Source organism: Solanum dulcamara, chromosome 5 (assembly GCF_947179165.1).
Source record: "Solanum dulcamara chromosome 5, daSolDulc1.2, whole genome shotgun sequence".
In the NCBI taxonomy this organism is placed as follows: domain Eukaryota; kingdom Viridiplantae; phylum Streptophyta; class Magnoliopsida; order Solanales; family Solanaceae; genus Solanum; species Solanum dulcamara.
Window position 1 is genome coordinate 73,402,240 of NC_077241.1, and position 19,746 is coordinate 73,421,985.

A 19,746-nucleotide genomic window follows, 5' to 3' on the forward strand; every position below is an offset into this window, starting at 1 on the left:
CCTCTAGAGACGTAGTTCCTCTTCCTAGTTCAAATAGTTACCCTAGAAAGAGAAGTTCTTACGAAACTAACTTCCTCCAAGGTTCATCCATCATCCAAGGTTAGATTTGACTATGGAATTCCATAATTTCTTCATCTTTAACGTCAATTAATAACTTTTACCCATAGAATCTATAGGTTTTCAAGAAAATCTACCTCTAAGGTTCAAGAAACGCATTCTTGCCATCTCTTCCTCTAAAGATCTCACTTTTCTCAAGAATTAGGAGTGTATAAGGTATGTAAGGCTAACCACAATGTTGGATTGAGTTTGTCCACGTGCCCTACATCTAATTCTATCTATTGTTGAGAATGATTTTGTAATGACCTTTCCCCGTCATTAGAAATAGGCATATAGGAAATGATTTCGGGCCAGAAAACTTTGGATAGTAACTTCAGAAAATTTGAGTCTAGGCAAGATATGGACGAATTCTGAATTAGGTAAAGTCTAGGGATATCATATGAATAATGAAAGATCAAATCTATAATTTGATTAGACAGGCTGATAGCCAAGATGATACGAGCATTTACGGCTTTATGGAATTGCATTTGAGCGAATAAAACTCTCAAAATTGAATTTGGCGTGCAGGGTATAATTTTAATACATCTTTGGAAGGGGTGTGTTGTGAAATGGGAGCTTGGAGCACAAACGTTGAGCTCACTATTTTTGTATATCCCGCCAGAGCAGAATTATTCCCGTCAGAAAGGGACGCACGACTTAAGTCATGAAAAAGTCCAGAAATGATTTTTTTTTGCAAAATCAGTTTCTAAAACTTTAAGAGGCGACCTAGGGCAAATTCTGCCAATTTTGCACGGATTTCCACTCTTAAGGTTCTTACTCCCTAGATTCATACTTTGATTTCTAGAAACTAGAAAGTATGGGTGGTAATTATTGGGGGAGGGTTTGAACTGACAATCTATAGTGGGAATTAGCCCTAGGGTAAGGTTAGGATCAAGGATTGGCATAAGGTGTGAAATTATGTTGTTTTTTCTGATAGTTGGGTCATTCTGTTGATCTTTTATATGTATTTACTGTTTTCTAGACCAAGAACAAGAAGAAAGAACCCGAAAAGGAAAGGCTCTTGCATTGTAAGGTTGTTGAAGCTAGAATTTGAGGTAGGTCATGGTCTAGCTTCCTATATGTGTTTCATATACTTGTTAAATTATTTCATGATATGCATGTATGTATGTGAATAGGGAAACATGCTAGATTATGTGTGAAATGATCATTTGCTGGCCTATTTATATGATGAACTTATTCTTGGTGATATAAATATTATAAATACTGAATGTATTTGTGATTGTGGTACCTTGGATTGGGTGTCACGTTCCGATACATAATTTGGATCGAGTGTCACGTTCCGACATATATTTGAATTGGGTGTCACGTTTGACACATAATTGGATCAGGTGTCACGTTCCGACACAAATTTGATTATTTGTAGGTCCCTTGAGAGAACCATGGTGTGAATTTATAGCATGTGAAAGTTATTGAGTTGTGATATTGCTGAATAATAGTTAAACTTGAGATTTGTTCACTTATTCTGTATATGTATATGCCTATTGTGTTGAATTTACTTATCTATGAACCGTTTACTGGCTAACTGCGTGATTCTACCAGTATATATATCGTATCTTTGTGTATTGATACTACTCTTGCTCTGCCTTTTTGTTGAGTACAGGGCATATTCGGCCGATTGCAGAGAGACCTCGACTGAAAGATTAGAAGTTTGTTCAAATTATTGTAGGTACCAGTCACGGTAGGTCGGAGTCATGACAGAGTTGAGTCTAACCTGGTTTCTTGAATTTCGAATGAGTTAATTCTTCTTTTATTGAGTTCCGTATAATTATGTATTGAGATTGTTGTTGTTTTCTATCTCTCACTTGATTGAAATTGTCGTTCATGTCTATTTTTCCATGAATCCTAGTTGATTTGATAATCATGATTTCTATATATATATTTTTTAGTACAGATGATGACTTTTATGCATTGATGAATAGAGTGATTTGGACTAATAATATATATATGTATATATTATAGAGTTTAAATGAGTTTGAGTTTTCATATGAATTGAGTTATTGAGAATTTCCTTAAATTTAACATATTTTACATAATATCGCGTAATTGATATTTTCTACGAACTTGTTTCTTCAATAAATGATTTAAACTACTTATTTCAATAGCCCTAATAGTATTTTGACTAATATTTGATATATATGCCTAAGGATTGAGTCTAGAGCCTTGAACTTGTGAATGCATGATTGTGATTGGGATGTGAGCATGATGATAGTCTTGATGAAACTTGATAATCCTTTATATCTTCATAATTGAACTCAATTGAATATTTTCAACTGAATGTTGTCATAAATAATTGTCTCAACTACTATTAAATGAATGTTTAGGAATGATTGGAATATTTATTGGTTGAAAGGATTGATTGGATAAAACTGATTAAATGATTAGAGTTCATATGAGACTTATTAATTGGTTGATTGGAATTGATTGTTTTATGAGCATTGAGTTTTGGGAGGAGTATCGAGTACCGAATTAGGTAATAGCAAGTAAAAACTCAAACTCAATAACTACGTCGCCAAATGTAGGAGAGGATTGAACCATTAAGTCGGATATTTCCCTATTTTATTATCCTGACATGATATGACTTGATTGATTGTTTGATTCATGATTAGTTGATTCGTCCTTTTATCCTGGAAAAGTATTGGACGATTGTGGCAATAACAACGAGCTTATTGTACAATTACTGGCTCATAAGTGATATTGTCGGATAGAGAAACTCTCATATAAGTCTTGATAGTACTCTTAGGGTCGTATTCTATGGTTACGATTCTACCATATATGTCTTTTTCATTCCGTCGAAAATCGATTTTACGGTATAGACGCTTATGACCTCCCCTCTGATTGGATGAGATTGTATATGATTGATCTCTGTCTGAACCTTACTCTTGCTTTAGACTTATGACATCCTGATTGAGTTTTTACTCTTGATTGAGTTACCTTAATGCATGTTTCATTCGATCATATTACATACTCGTATATTTCATATACTAACGTCTATTTGGACCTACATTATTTCATAAAGCAGAAACAAGTTTTAGAGATCATCAACAGGTGCACCGTTGAGGATCTGTTCGCATTCAGCTGATTGGTGAGTCCTCCCCTACATTCGGACGATACCACTTATGTTATTCCTACTTTGAGTTCAGTTTTTTCATTTTGATTTGAGGTAGTCATGAACCTGTCATTAGCACCACATAGACAGTTGATAGAAACTTTATAGACTAGATTGTTGATGTGTTGATTGGATATTGTCTTTTGGCTAGTTTCATTCATACTAGTCTTATTGATTGGATTAGATAGATTGTTGGCATTTGAATTTATTCTATAAGTTATCTATTTTGATATCATGTTGAGTTATTTTCTTGATGAGTTAAGTTTGCCATAGAGGAATTGCTTTCTGCGGCCGTTGCAGCTAAACTAACGGATAGAGTGTTGATTAAATGAATGCGTGAACAGGCCAAGTGTCTTCTCTTAGAGACTAGCAATAGTCTCTGAATGCCAGTCATGCTTAGGGTACCCTCCTGGGGTGTGACAAATTTATAACGCAATTACTAGCTATTACAATTAGTTAAGAAGATTAAAAAAAAATGATAGTAACTAGTTATTCTTAATATGATTTTCCTACATTCTACTGACGATCTCTTTAATAGGAATGCATTTAATGAAAAGGCGGGTAGATAGAATTATAATTGGGGTCATAATGATGAATCTTTTTATAAAATATAAAATTTTAGAGTAAATTTTAAAATAACTTAACAAGTATATTTTTGTCGAAAATATCATTTTTAAAGTGGTGGTTAGACCGACATTATTGTAGGGTGGAGTGCTGATCAGTCAAAAACTCACATGTTCAAAAGATGTATGTTGCGGAGATAAGGTGTTGAAATAAATGTATAGACATACTAGGAGCGATAAAATTAGGAATAACATTAGCAGGGAAAAAGTAGGTGTGGTCTTTGTGGCAGACAAGAAGAGAGTAGCTAAACTAGAATGGTTTGGACATGTAAAGAGGAGGTGCGCTGACCCTCCAGTGAAGAGGTGCGAAAGACTGGTTATAGGGGGTACGCGAACGGGTAGAGGTAGACCAAAAATGATTGGGAGAGGTGATTAGACATGACATGACGCAACTTTATATTAGCGAGGAAATGAAAGTTGTGCATTAGAGTTGAAGGTTAGTAGGGGTATAGTGTTGTCTTGCTTTGCGAAGATTTAGACTTGTTAGTGCTTGTCGTAATACTAGTCATACCCTTTGTAGTTCTTGTCATATGTTGTTTATTTATACTTCAATTAACACACTATTTTTTTGTTGTTATTATTTCTTTCTCGTAGACTTTATGATTCTTATTGCTATGTTTTCTTCGCTGTTTTTCTTTTTTACTTGAGTTTGATGCAAATCGGGGATTTTTTGAAAAAAATATGTCTACTTTCACGAGGTAATGATAAAATCTGCGTACCTCTGCCCTCTTGAAATCCCATTTAATAAAATTTAATTGAATATATTGGTGTTGTTGTAATATAAACATTTGGATTTTAAAAAAATCTAATTGTGTATCTCAATACTAGCTTGAAAAACTAAATAATGAAATGACCATATCTCAAACGTCAAATCAAATTCTTATCGGTTGGAAGCGTCCTATTTTTAAGCTAGTCAACAACTTCTACTTAATTTTCGATCTGAAAAGGTTCTTGTGAAAAGCTTACTTTCTTTTATAAAATAGTAATATTTGTTTTAAATAATTCAGTTATAGCTAGAAAATCTCTCCCCAAAAAAGATTTGGGGCATGAGGCAACATTTTTTTTGTAAAGTCGACCTTAGGAGTAGGAGCCAAGCGGATGAAAGGGGTCGGAAAAAAACACTATATATATAAGGTTAAAATTATTATACATATATTAAATATTGAATTTTTTTGATATATTATTTTAATTTTAAACTTTTTAATAACAATTCTAGCTCCGTCATTAAGGATTAACTTACTTTAAAATCAAGAACTCAATGAGACAAAAATTACCTAGAAGAAGAGTTAAACAGATTAGTTCGTGGTCACATGAATAATATGAATTAAAATGCATTCCTTTTATTTATCTACGAAGAGGTACACTCAGCCTTATGTTGTGAAAATGTATTTGCAGCTACATTAGAAGATGTAATTACGTTTAGTAAACCTCAAGTTTGTATAAACATAATTAGAGTGATTTTACATACATCTTGTTTCCTTTAACTAAGTGAAATTCAGCTGTAATGTACTTTTATATAAGTTTTGTAAGCTTAGGGTTATGCACTACTCCAATATATACGTAGAACCTTTCTAAATTAATATTCGGTAAATTAATAAACTTTCTAAAATAATAATTTCTTCCGGTCCCGATTTGGGCTAGTTAAAAAATTACTGACTTTGATAAGATAAAAAAAGGCAGTCCGGTGCACTAAAGCTTCCGCTATACGCAGGGTCCAAGGAAGGGCCAGACCACAAGGATCTATTGTACGTAGCTTTACCTTGCATTTCTGCCAGAGGCTGTTTTCAAGACTTCGATAAGATAATAAGATAATATATTTTCGGAAGACCCTTATAAATATATGATTCCATTAATATTATAAATTAAAAACTCTTTAAAATTGCAAAAAGAAAGACAATTTAGTGAAATATGATTAGTGTTTTTTATTTTTTGTTAAAATTCAAATTTAATTGAAGTTCATCGCTAACTTTTCTTATTACATTCAAATGTTTCGGTGTTGTCTTCTCGAACTGCATCAAAAAATTGTGACGAGTTCTAGACGCGGTAAGTGCTTCCTTACGCGTAACTAGTTCCAAAGGATGATTAAGAAACAATAAACATTACAATGAATAAACAATGAATCAATTAAAAAATTTTTTAAAGTGAATCGAATATCATACATTGTACTTTACGTATAATATTTTTTTTTAATAATAATTCAATAAATATGATAAATAAATAAGTAAAATATAATAATTTTGATGTAATTAAAATTTAACCTTTCTTGAATTTAAAAAACACTCTTTAAATTAATAAATATTAATTTACCGAGCAAATACAAAAACATCGGGTCAAAACTTCAGACAATCGGAGGGGGTGTTGACATCGGCCCATATTTTCAGATGCTGATCCAGGTCCAAGTTAGGATCGGCCCGGTCCATTTCCATTTTTATTTAAAGGTAAATATGCCTAGTGAAGTCTCTAGAATTAGACAGATCACAGATGTACAGACCAATTCATTACACAATGAAATAATATCTTTTCCCCTCTTTCTCCCTTTTAGGGTTTTCTCAAATTCATACATGGATCTGCAATTTTGTAGATCTAACAGCCACTGGCTGAGCAGGAGAGCTAAGAAAATTGCAGCGGATGTGCTTGGAATTCAAACCGAACGCAAAGATTATGTTAATTTTAGCTCTCGTGCACCACCTGTTGGAATTGGAGCTAAAGATGAACAGGAGTTTGAATCAAGAAAATCAAAAGAGGAAGAGGTAAGTTTTAGTATTATCGGGATATGTGGTATGGGTGGAGTAGGAAAGAAAAATAGGAAAGGTTGTTTGATGATGTTGTTTTGTGGACTGTGCATTACAAACCAGACTTAAAAAAAAATTCAGAATGAAATTCCGAATGCATTAACCACAAATATCAATGCAAAGTCACATTGACTAAGTGTCATCGGAATATTTGTGAAATCGCGGAAGTTGGAACCTTATCCGGAAAGGAGTTATGGATTCTCTTTGGGCAGAAAATTGTTAATTCAACTGATCATCATAAGCAACGCAACATGTTGCCTACATTCAACGATGTCAAATTTCACTAGCAAAAAGTATCCTGGAATATGAATTAATCTAAGCTATGATTTCTTGGAAAGTGATAAGTTAGGTACGAATAATACAGTCAATTGTCAATTGTTTCAATGCCCGCAACTTGATCCATTTAGATTACAAGATAATCTTTTGTTGGAATGAGTAAACTCAATGTCTCAATATGTTAAGCTCATTATGCCTTTCCAGCATCGGTTTGATTGTTATCAAATATTTCTGATTTATTTAAGTTTGGATTTGACATATCCATGATTGACAAACTTGGCAATTTAGAAACACTCAACATTAAAGATTATGTTACAAAGGAGATAGGAAAATTGACCAATCTAATATGTTAAAGAGTTTTTGAATGAGGAAGCAACACTTGAATGGATTTCACCAGGGGTCTTATCAAGACTAGTTTCATTATATGAACTATATATTGTCAAATTAGAACACTTAAGTTACATCCTAATTGTAATTGACTGCACCAACCTCAATTGGATGTTTTGGAGACGTGATTCACAGTAACTTGGACCTTTGCTCCAAGTTAACACGATACACTTTAAAAAGTGCGCCATGGGTGTGTTTACCCTGTCTTTGCTGACGAATACTTGTGACAGAAATATAGATCTTCATGTCACTGAAATGACCTCATTGGGTGATTGGATTTGCTGCCTGTTGAGAAACAGCGAATGGGTACTGTCAAGCGGAAATGGCTCCAAGAATGTGCTGACCGAGTTACTGTTGGATGGATTCCAGAATTTGAAAGATCTCTGCCTGGATGGTTGTGATCCACTGACAAATTTATTGAAGACCACTGTCAGAAAAAAATAGTATGTTCCCGAAACTCATGTAAATTCCTGTGATAGTCTACAATATATTTACTTGCCTGTCTTTGGCTAGGCGTTCGTAAACTTGAAGACTTGAAAGTAGCTTGCCCTGATGATGAGGACCTTGGATATAAAGATGAGATATGGTTCCATTTTTTCTATTTGTCCAAGCCTGGAACGGATAGACCTCATTGGGGCTGATAGCATAACTGTTCTATTCTCTCACCAACTTCCGATTGGCTACCTCAGCAAACTTGAAAAATTGGAAGTAATCTAGTGTGGTAAACCGAGAAACTACAAATAGGAAGCTGTCCATCGATGGAAGAAGTGATCTTGGAAAGAGGAACAACTAGGAGAAGTAATCTTAGCGAATGAGGAATCTCCAAGGTTTACTATAAAAAATATTTTGCTGGATCGAGTTTCTGATGAATTAACTTGTCACAAGTCCTAACAAATCATCTAAACTTTAGTTATTAGTGCAAACAATATCCTAACTTTCGAACAAGTTTTTCATTAATCTTAGCGTTTTTGAGAAATTTCACCAATACACTTTTGCTGTAAAATTAATTTCAAATACAGTACCTCCAAATTTGATATTCAAAATTCTAAAAGTTAGACATAAACCATACAAATGAATTTGGTGTCGACACATGGTACGAATAATTTTCTCACGTCCATTTTTTTTTTTAAATTTAAAATGATGTATCTTTTTTTATAAAAGATAAATTTATTGGTCAAGTTTTACATTTTTAAAAAAAATGACTAATCATGATTTAGAATTTCAAATCATGTTTTTTTTTTTGTGGAGATTTTGGGATTAAAAAATTACATGTCCAAACACTAATTCAAAATTATAACTTCATATCACATGTCCAAATGCAAGCTAAGTTAGACCTAAAAAATATAGACTTGCCTGTTCCAATTTATGTGGCACAATTGATACTAGATGCGTGGAGTCTTTTGAGAAAAAAAATATCATTTTATTTGTTTGATCATATTAATTTGTATTTCACTATATAAATTATCGTAAGATCCTTTGTTATATGCAATAAGATTCAAAGTTAACTAATTCATATAATTTTTTAAACACTTGATTTCGTAAACTACTTATTGATTTTAGGCTATGATTATCAAGTCAATCAAATTTTTTTGATATTACTTTTTAGATTTTTTATATTGTTAATTATTAGTATAATTTATAAATATAAAAAGTTTATTTAAAAAACTTAAAACTTTTTTAATTCCAAATCACATTATATTTTTTATTATATCATAGAAATTAAGACCGAAGAAGCATTATGAACAAATGACTGGAAAACTCTTGCTCAAATTTGCTTCCTTTTATGAGGGCCCTTTGGGCCGTTGCCCAAAATTATGCACTTTTTATTCCATGTCACCTTTCTCCACAATCAAAGTATGATGTTAGATTGTTGACTAAATTACTGTCGATCAACAACACACACTTAAGCTCAATAACTCAATGGAATCAGGGTATTGATATGTATTTGAAAACAAAGTATGCTATCAAATCAAAAAATCAATAACATTTTCTAAATCAGGCTAGTTGATAGAACACAATTTCCACACTAACTGAGCTTTCGAACACCTGAAAAACATACGATCAACTGTTTTGAATTCTATTCCACACACCTAGCAAGCATTAAAAATATAAGGCAATCTCTTGGAAAGAATATCGTTAACTGGTAAGACATTTAGAATGCATTTTGTAAGAAAATGTTTATACTTGTTCTTGACTTTAAGTGACCATAAAAATTCTCAAAAAGGTTTTGAGAAAGACTGAGAACTAGCTTGAGGCCTACTAATACTCGTATCACAACAACGAGCTAGATCTTTGGCTAGATGGTAGCCAGATCTAACCTCTACTTACCAAAATTGGTAAAATGCCATATAATTTTATTTGAAGATCCAGTAATAGATAAAGAGATGGAGAGAATAGAATTAATATCCTTAGGACAAAAGGATCTATGAAGTTCCTGAACATTCCATATATGATTTTGATTATCAATAAGATCATTGACTTGCAACTGTAAGTTTAAATAATATTTTAAATGCCAAAAAAAGAAATGAAAAAGAATATTTATCATTCAATTTGTTGTCCATGGAGAGGTTTAAAGCCATTTGAATTGGGGATCCAAGGATCATTCCAAACCTTAATATTTTTCCCATTTCCAACTCTTCATCTAATTCCTTTTAGCAGTAAATATCTACCCCAAATAATGCTTTTCCAAATCCACGAACTCGAAGAGGGGCAACTAGTATTCAGAAAAGACGTGTTCGGGTAATACTTATTTTTGAGCATCCTATGAAGTAAGGATTCTTCTTGACTTAAAATTCTCCATGCAAGCTTAGCCAATAAAGCCTTGTTAAAAAGTTTCAAATCCCTAAAACCAAGACCTTATTTGAATTTAGCCTAACAAAGATTTTGCCAATTTTCATATTGCGTTTTTCTTTTCTCCTCTTTTCATTCCTACCAGAAATCAGAGAAAATAGCAGTAATTTGTTTACATAGGTTCTAAGGGAATTGAAAACAAGACAATGCATACGTAGGAATAACAGAAAACATAGACTTAAGCATTATTTCTTTACCCGCAGGACTTAAGAAATTATGTCTCTGTACCTGTTGATATAGTTAATAAGATTATGTTTGATTACCAAGAATATAATGATGCTTTGCTAACTCCATCAGTTTTAAGTTGCATGCCTAATAAAACTGAGGATGGGAATATTATTATGGCACGAGATGGGATTGTTGTTTTTACAGATGCAGGCCTGCATGTGAAAAAGGAAAAGGCAAGCATTGGAATGACGGCTATGGATAGTTGTGGTCACTTGCTTCATGCCTTTGGTGCTCCAATTCAATCTGTGGGGAAGGTCATCATCGGTGAAGCACCAACAATTCGACAAGCATCGGAAAAAAACGTTACAAAATTGCTGGTCAAAGGTTCCTATACTATCAGATGCAGATAATGTTGTACAAATGCTATAAAAACAGATGATAATGTTGTGGGAGATAGCGACTATTTGCGAGGATATATGGAGATTGATGGATTCTTTTGAAGCAATCAACTTTGTACATTTCTCTCGCGCATGTAATTCACTAGCTCATAATATAGCTAAATTCTCTCTGTTCCTTTTGCATAAGGTATCTTGGGATTCTGATTTTCCAAGTTGGATTGTACAAGATGCGTAAGAATTTTACGGACATGTACAACATATTATGAAGTAATATATCTAAGGCTACTTTTCTCAGAAAAAAACAACAAACTCAATTATTCCCGTCTTATGTTTAAAGTCTCAAATTTGACTTTTGAAAATAAAATTTTCTTTTACTTAAAAGCATTATCTCTAAAATAGGCCTTGCCATATGCAAATTAAATTTAAGGAAAATATACTCTCATTATATCTATATAGAGTTCGTTTGGATGGACTTAAAAAAAGTAACTTTTATGTATGAAGTGCTTTTAGAACTTTTATGTGCTGAAAGTTATTTTTATAAATAAACAGTTGAGTGTTTGGATAAAAGTGGTTATGCTGAAAATAAGGGTGTTTGGCAAATAAGTGTTGTTAAACACTTATTTTCTGTCAAAATGACTGAAATACCCTTAAATACTAAATATCTTATTCCTACCTCTGCTTCAGCAACAGAGTCTACTGAGTATTCAAACTGAAAAACAGAAAAAGAAAAAAAAACAGAGACGAAGAAAAGGAAAAGAGTGAAATCATCAATGTCTGATTTGGAGTTTTTTCTTTTTCTTGTTCCCCTAATCTTGACAGTACTTATTATTCTTAATCTATTCAAAAGAAAACAAAAATTTCCAAATCTTCCACCAGGGGACATGGGTTGGCCTTTTCTTGGTGAAACTATTGGTTATTTGAGACCTTATTCAGCTACAATTATTGGAGATTGTGGAGTGATAGAGGAAGAAGCAGATGGATCTTGTTGGTAGGAGAATTCCAGACGTTGGTGGGAGAATTTGTCTAGGACGTTGGGTGAAGAAATGAGGAAAATATATGTGAATTTTAGGGTTAAAGAATAAAAAGGGTACTTTGGGAATTTAGTTAAAATATAAAAGATATAAAAGTAATTTTTATGGTAAAAAAAATGGCTTTAAGCACTTAAAAAAATGTTAGAATTTCTAACTTTTTATTTTTGGGTGACTTTAAGAACTTTATGACTTAAAATTAACATTAGCCAAACACCATAATAAGCTAAAAAGGGCTTATAACATTGACCAACTTATAAGTCCATCCAAACGGGCTCATACTTTGATCGTAGGGAAACTTACGTAAATATACAATATTAAAAAAATATTTACCATTTATAGCAATAAAAAAATAATTTCACTGAACACTTATAATACATTTATAATACAGTTTTAATACATATTGCAGAGAACTATTTATAAAACATATATAATACAAGTTTTATAGATGGATAATACATTTATCACATATTTTAATAGACTTATAATACATTATGTTAGTTTCTTACTACACAAACATAATATATATTTTAAAACACTTATAATACATTTATATTGTATGCATAATTCACTTTTAATACAAGTGTAGATTTATCATAATATTGCTATATATTGCTATAAATGGTAATAAATAAAAAATATCGCTAAAATCAGTAATTAATTTTTAAAAAGCACTTAATCAAGTATTTTTTTCTTGATTGTATCTACATACTTTCATGGTATCAAATAGTAATTGAGCAATCTTTTCACTTAAACGCTGTCTGTTATATATATACTCTAATGGTATTAAAGAGTAATTGAGTAGTGTTTTCACTGAAAGACTGCTTCTCCTCTTTAATACCATCAGAGTATATATACTCCGATAGTATCAAATACTCCGATGATATCAAACAGTAAACACGAATTAACAGTTAAAAACAACGGATATAAAAACAAGGAAATAACCGCTTGTAAATAATTTTTCTTTTTGGGCACAAGTGTTCTTTTCCCAAAACAATCGAGCTTTACTGTAAATATTTAACACCCAATGAAAAATAAAATAAACAAATAAAAATAAAAACGAGTAACAGCTCCTAAAATGGAAAAAAAATGAAAGAATACAAAAAGGTTTTCCTATTTCCAGCTCATATTGAAATTGCTATTTACCTAATAAACAAAATCTCAAAAGTGGAACGCACAAAATAAAGCAGCGCCATACAAATAGGTGAAAACCAAGCCAAAAGCTCCGAAAATCCCCTCTTCAATGGCTTCTTCCTTGGCTTTGCCTTCCCCTTCTTCAGCTTCAACTTCTTATTCTACTCATTTATTTTCCCCTTCTCGTTCTTCTCTCATTCATAAAAGCTTCGTTCCCAAACGAACCCGTCTTCCCAGCTCCGTTGTAAGTCCTTTTACATGAATTAATTTTTTTTTTGTTTTTGTTTAATGTAAAACAATGCCTGGTACCTATTTGATATAAAGGGTCTCTGAAAAATTGATTCTTTATATTGATTGTGCAGTATATCGCTCATATGGAAATGAATTTACATTTCCTGATCAGTAAAAAGTATTTCTGTTCTTTTATATGTTTTTGTTTTATCGGTTGAAACTTTGTTAAAGCTCCAATTTTGGTTGCTGAAAACTGTATGCTATGCTGCTTATGGGTATTTGTTTATTTTAGGCTTAATACATAGACAACCAATAAATTTCATTTAGACACTCGAATTGTGTTTGTTTCGATTGAGGACCTGAACACATGTTCTTATTAGACGCTTCCAATTCTAAGTTTTGATTTATTTTTTTGCACGCATTCTCATGTGTCTATTAGGTGTGTCATTTCTTTTTAATTGTACACATCACCCCCAATTGGGATATGCCTAAGGTTTTATGGCGTATTGAAGCTCATGGGTATAGTTTGAGTAGGTTGTATAATTGAAGTGGTTAACTTATCTATGTAGTGGACACTTGAGAACTAGTGCAAAAAGATTTCCAAAACTTGAGCTGAAAGTGTCTAATATAAAGATTTTATCATGTATTTAGGCGCTCAATTAGAACAGGTTGTAGTTGAAGTGTCTAACTGAAAATTTTCTGGCAAGTTTAAGGGGTTGTCGATGTATTAAGCCTTTGTTTTATTAAGATGCCTTTATTATTTGTTTTTACTTTTTAAATGATATTCTTACTTTTCTATGTAGAAGCTCTTCTTGAAAGCGACTCATAAGAATGTAAATGCTGAAAATTGTATTTAGTGCTAAAGTTGATTTTACAAATAAGCAGTTATGTGATTGGATAAAACTTAAAACTGTTGAAAGTGTTAATAAACCATTGATGTGTATGGTTAAAATGACAAATGCTTTTGAAGCTATTCACAAATAATATAAATTAAAAAGTGTCTTTACAAGGAGAAAGATGAATGTAGAAATGGAATGCCTAAGAAGTTAGGATTTGTTTTGGGAAGAGTTCTTTTGGGTATTTCAAAAGTTATTAGGGATAAAATTTTATAAGTCTTGTCAAACCGAAGTGCTTATAAGCTAAAGACATAAGTTGGGCTGCACATTGTATGGCTTTTTAAATGATTTGGGTTATAAGCACTTTTGGTGTTTCCCAAACATATAGATAAGTCAATTGGTGCTTATAAGTTGGTTTGACCAGCTTATATAAGTTAACCTAAACACCCTCTCAGATATCTGTCTTAAGGGGTCGTAGTTATTCTTGTACTGTTAAGTGAAGGATAGTTTGAAAAACGTTAAAGTGATCAAAAAAATTGACTATTTATATGAATTTTGCAATTTAGAACAAATTAGGAATTTGAGTTTGACCCAATAAAAGAAAAAGGAACCTGAGTTTGCTCTTCCTTTCTGGATTCAGTGATATGAGTTGGAAGTTTATTCAAGCTCCAACTTTGGCTGGTGAAAAATTTATGGTGCTTATGATGCTTGCTTTATTATTATAATACCTCTACAAATCTCTTTATCTTATATCATTTGTTTGGGTATCAGAATTGTGAAATAAGTGAACCCGTGAATGGGAAGCCTCACGTGCCAATCATCAATGACGGAACACTTCCAAAGTTCTTGCAAGCAAGTCGCCTGCAGAATGCAATTAGTAGAAACAATAATAGGCTGAAGATATTCACTGGAACAGCAAATCCTTCGCTTTCTCAGGTACACCAGACGATTGTTAATGGAGTTATGTGTATTCACTGTATTTTATTCAATGCTTTGTGATTTCCAAATTCAGTTTAGTATATCTTTCAATCATATTTGATTAAATGACAAGCAAGATCTTCTTAATTACTTCATGCAGTGTGAACAATGACATATTGACTTTCCCTTCCAGAATGTCACAGTTTTGTGCTTCCTCAATTTCAAAATAAAAGTTCAGTGGTTTAAATTTGTTATTAACTAATTACTGAAATTGGAATAGCCTTACTAACATGTAAAGAAAACAAGTCCTTGGGGGACTGCCTCCACTTATATATTGTTCTTGACTATTCTAAGCAGACTAGCCTACTCAAGGGATATAGTTTCGGGATTTTGGGATGTAGAATGGTTCACTTTCAGGCTGGATGTTTTAGCTTTAAATTTTCAGTCCTCGTCAATTATTCAGATTTTCTTCCTTTTAAATATTGCATAAGAAGTGGGTGTAGAATTTAATACTCTTATGTTCTTTCCTCTGTTTCTAGTCTTACTTTCTAGAATCTAACTGGTTGAATACCTGGCGAAGCATAAGAACATAGAAAGATGGAAGATTAAGGAACATTTCTTTGTTTTCTCTCTTAGTAGGAAAGAGACACAATTACAAAGATATCTGAAATTTCCATTGGAAGAATTCTTCATATGCTAATTTAGTAATTATTTACTTTTCTCTTCAATCTTCAAAATATAAGGATCATTGTTACTTCTAGCTATGAAATCCATCCGACTTCTTTCAAGTTTATTCTATATTTCTCTTTACAACTGATGCAGCATTTTTGTCACTTAGGAAATTGCTTGGTTCATGGGCTTTGAGCTGGGAAAGGTCAACATCAAGCGCTTTGCTGATGGTGAAATTTATGTTCAGTTGCAAGAGAGTGTTCGAGGCTGTGATGTCTACTTGATTCAATCCACATGTCCTCCAGCCAATGAAAACCTTATGGAGCTTCTGGTAATGATAGATGCATGCCGAAGGGCTTCTGCCAAGACCATTACTGCAGTTATTCCATATTTTGGATATGCCAGAGCTGATAGAAAGGCAAGTTAGATTCTGTTGCAAATTATATGCTTGCAACTTGCAAGCTTCAAGATTTTGTTGGTCAAGTTTCTTCGTCTCCTTTTATTTGTTTCTACTCCACCTTGAAGTGGGAATGGGTGTAGCATTGACCTCTATATACCAGTATGATAATACCCAAAAAGTGATTACAAAAGGAGGGTAGAGCCTAACCTGACATTTCTCTGTGCACTTATGATTACAAGTACTGACACTATTTTCTTGCATCTTCTTCTGGATGTTCAATATATTAGTGTTCATTACTCTTGAGTTGGTGCAATGATTATGTCGGACAGTCTCTCTTTGTGTCCTTTTTTACTACTTTCTTTTCATACGCATTGGGTTTTTTTCAGTTGGCTCTAAGGAGTTACAAATGTGCAGACAAGTTTTACTGCATTTTATTACGTTCTAATAATCATAAATTTTCCTTTTACAGACACAAGGTCGTGAATCCATTGGCGCCAAATTGGTTGCGAACCTTATAACTGAAGCAGGGGCGGATCGTGTTTTGGCTTGTGATCTGCACTCTGGGCAATCCATGGGTTACTTTGACATTCCAGTGGACCATGTGTACTGTCAGGTAATCTCTTCTGTACTGTTATAAATGCTCAAGTATTGTCCATTTTAAATTGGCAAATAAGCAGTTTCCATTCTCTGCGTGCACAGCCTGTTGTCCTTGATTACCTTGCTAGCAAGAAAATTTCTTCTGATGATTTGGTAGTGGTCTCTCCTGATGTTGGCGGAGTTGCTAGAGCACGAGCCTTCGCAAAAAAGTTATCTGATGCACCTTTAGCCATTGTGGACAAAAGGCGGCATGGGCATAATGTAGCCGAGGTAGATACAAAGCTAAACCTTGGTACTGCAGTTTATTGCGTTGATATGCATTTTCGAGGGTTTTCTTCTGTTTCTTTTTTCCTCGTGGAAACAATGTCTTAAGTTCTGATCTCGCAATAGATGAGGTGAACCTCTCCTTAAAAATTCTAGCAATGATTTGTCCTTACAATTGTTTACCATTATCGGTTCAATCCCCTCCTCCCCCCACACGCACGCACACACACACCCCGCCCTCCTCTTCTTTTCTTTCCTTCTCTTTTGCCTTTCCATGTTTTAAGGGGAATGATGGAAGGTGAGAAGGTCCTTTGAGATCCTCCTGTCTGAAAATGCTGTATAGGTTCAGGACTGTTTATTATGGCTTGCAAATGACTAGCAATCTAAAAAAGTTCTTTTCTATAAAGTAGGCAGTATTTTTATGTTCAATTCTCTTAGTTTATAGGCATTCCTCCCAAGTCAAGTAAATTATTACTAATTCCTTTTTTGGGACAAGTAATGTAATCCACAAACAAAGTACCGAGAAGATACTGTAAATGTATGAATTATATGGACGTAACTCCTTTATGTGATGCTAAATATTGGCTAAGACATCAAATAATTATTTTTCGTGGGTCACTGATTGTGTTATGACATGCATCTATCTGCACTTCTTCTTTAGCCTATCTCAACATGATTTTGGTGCTTTTAGATATGGTTTGCTCTATGTGGGGATCATCATCCTAATTATTCCTTTTAAGGGTAAGACTGTGTACTATTGACCTTTGTGGTCTGGCCCTTCCTCGGAACCTACGCATAGCGGGAGCTTTAGTGCACCCGGTTGCCCTTTAATTTATTGCTTACATCTCTTAGTTGAGCATCCAACAACAGAGGGAAAACCCCCATAGAAGATATGCTTGAATGCAAATGAAACGATGTTATAAGCTATTATACTACATAAAGCATTAAACTGTGTTTGTATTTCTTCGCAACATCGCTTTCAATGCATCCTATTTTGTCCTCGAGTCATTATTTTGTTGTGTTGCAGGTTATGAACCTGATAGGTGATGTTAAAGGAAAAGTTGCTGTTATGGTGGATGACATGATTGACACAGCAGGTTAGTTGGACGCATTAATCAAATAATCCGGTCAATCCAAAACCTGGAAAACAAAAATGGTTTATTATTCTTCATTCTTTCTAGCATGGGCACTAACTGAAGCAGTGAACTAAGAAAATACTGTGGTGATCTATTGAGTATCCTCTATCTCTAGTTGTTTGCCTAAAAACTTTTAGTTTTATATGTTTATCTTTTTTCCATTTCTGCATCTTCTTCAGATTAATTTTGTCTCAATTAGGATTTCCACTAGGTGCACATGTGCGTTGTGGAGTTTCTTTCGTTTTTGTTTGGCTTATGTTCTTGTTATGAGGTCAGGTTTGAAATTATTTGTTAACTTTATGCTTATGGGTCTTAGGGACTATTGCCAAAGGCGCAGCACTATTGCATCAGGAGGGTGCACGTGAAGTTTATGCATGTTGTACTCATGCTGTTTTTAGGTAACATTTCTCATTTAATTGACACATTATACTGCATTAAGAAAATGGATCCACTTTAACACAATCTATCTTGTGTGAAAATTGTCCTATTAAGCGTGTTGCTTGAATTGCCTTTATATTAACTTACTATTTGGTATTCTTGTTTTGACAGCCCTCCTGCGATTGAGAGGTTGTCAAGTGGCCTTTTTCAAGAGGTCATCGTCACAAACACAATTCCTGCGATGGAAAAAAACTATTTCCCACAGCTGACTGTTCTTTCAGTTGCAAATCTTCTTGGTGAAACAATTTGGCGAGTGCATGATGATTGTTCTGTGAGTAGCATTTTCCAGTAGGTAGGAGAGATACTGGCAACCCTACAGGTTACCGAAGCACTCGTTTAGCTTCTCGTTTGCTCTTCCATCAGTTGACATCTCCATTGGCATGCATCTTTCCTTTACCTTAGAGGTGACTGACATGCAGAGTGAACATATTCTTCTCTTTTTTCGCTCGTCTTTTGGTTGTAGCCAAATTACGATAAGTCCATTTTTAGAATATTTTGTTCTTCTTAAGTTAGATAGTTGGAAGGATAAGACGATGGTAGGCCATGTACTTATTTTTCAGTTAGGATTGATTCATGCTCTGAAATTTGATGACCGTTACGCCATAGTATTAATCCTGAAAATGCTGCTGTGACATTATCCCTCGTCTTTGCCAAACCTCGATATGAAACTCCTGTCCGAGCTTCAGGTCCTGTCTGAATTTTGACTCTTGCCACACATAGGGAGCTTTCTTTTATTGACATTTATTTGTTTTAGTAGAAGCTGGTCCAGTGAGACCTATTGGAAGGGACAGACAAGTTGATTCTAATATCATGTGCATGAATATTTGTTCAGAACTTCTTGTTATTTTGACAATGCATAGATGAGCAAGATAACAACCGCCCTCTATAACAATATTTTTGTTATAGCGACCATGTTTTTATGGAATCAATTTTTCATGTTATGTTATATCACATTTCTCTGTAACAACCTAAATAAAGTGTTCAAACAATGTTGTTATTGAAGGAGGTTTGACTGTTGGATATTTTTGTCTAAGCAATAAAAAAGACTTCAGAGATTGTCACTGCTTGGTTTGAAAAAAAATAAACAGATTGTTTTTCAAGAAATCAGAAAAAGTTATCTTTGAATCATTAAAAACAAACCCTCAAATGTAGCCTGAAGAGCTTTAATTTTAAACAACTAATCTATATGTAAATGTTTTCCATAGACTAAGAATAAGCCCTTTGGTATAATACATAAACACACTCATATGCCTCAATCTTAAAAGTAAATATTTCAACTTTGAGTATGCACATCTAAACATATCAACTTGTTTTCACTATGTCAGTTGAACACTCCAACTTACAAAATGATCATCTAGATATCTCCAAAATTTATTTG

The 19,746-nt window shown here is 33.3% G+C and overlaps 2 protein-coding genes across 4 annotated transcripts; both read left to right on the forward strand.

Moving 5' to 3' along the window:
- Window positions 1-6,325: 6,325 nt before the first annotated feature.
- Window positions 6,326-7,984, forward strand: LOC129889722 (uncharacterized). 3 transcript variants are annotated; one of them, XM_055965130.1, is made up of 3 exons: window positions 6,326-6,596; window positions 7,532-7,744; window positions 7,815-7,984. In XM_055965130.1, coding segments are annotated over exons 1-3 (336 nt in total). In that variant the 5' UTR covers window positions 6,326-6,474; the 3' UTR covers window positions 7,816-7,984. The 3 variants fall into 3 exon arrangements, with proteins under 3 accessions (XP_055821105.1, XP_055821106.1, XP_055821107.1); XM_055965131.1 differs by having other exon boundaries at window positions 7,601-7,744; XM_055965132.1 differs by having other exon boundaries at window positions 7,601-7,984.
- Window positions 7,985-12,898: 4,914 nt separating this feature from the next.
- Window positions 12,899-19,277, forward strand: LOC129889724 (ribose-phosphate pyrophosphokinase 1). Its single transcript, XM_055965133.1, has 8 exons — window positions 12,899-13,123; window positions 14,718-14,882; window positions 15,703-15,951; window positions 16,403-16,546; window positions 16,633-16,800; window positions 17,822-17,891; window positions 18,247-18,328; window positions 18,480-19,277. The coding sequence occupies exons 1-8, from the start codon at window positions 12,989-12,991 to the stop codon at window positions 18,658-18,660; spliced, it is 1,194 nt and encodes a 397-aa protein (XP_055821108.1). The 5' UTR covers window positions 12,899-12,988; the 3' UTR covers window positions 18,661-19,277.
- Window positions 19,278-19,746: the final 469 nt, after the last annotated feature.

Coding starts and splice junctions, on each gene's coding strand:
- LOC129889722 (XM_055965130.1), top strand. CDS start 6,475: ATGTGCTTGGAATTCAAACCGAACGCAAAGATTATGTTAATTTTAGCT. Junction 6,597..7,531: donor GAAAATCAAAAGAGGAAGAG/GTAAGTTTTAGT, acceptor TACTTGTGACAG/AAATATAGATCTTCATGTCA.
- LOC129889724 (XM_055965133.1), top strand. CDS start 12,989: ATGGCTTCTTCCTTGGCTTTGCCTTCCCCTTCTTCAGCTTCAACTTCT. Junction 16,801..17,821: donor ATGGGCATAATGTAGCCGAG/GTAGATACAAAG, acceptor GTTGTGTTGCAG/GTTATGAACCTGATAGGTGA. Junction 17,892..18,246: donor TGACATGATTGACACAGCAG/GTTAGTTGGACG, acceptor TATGGGTCTTAG/GGACTATTGCCAAAGGCGCA.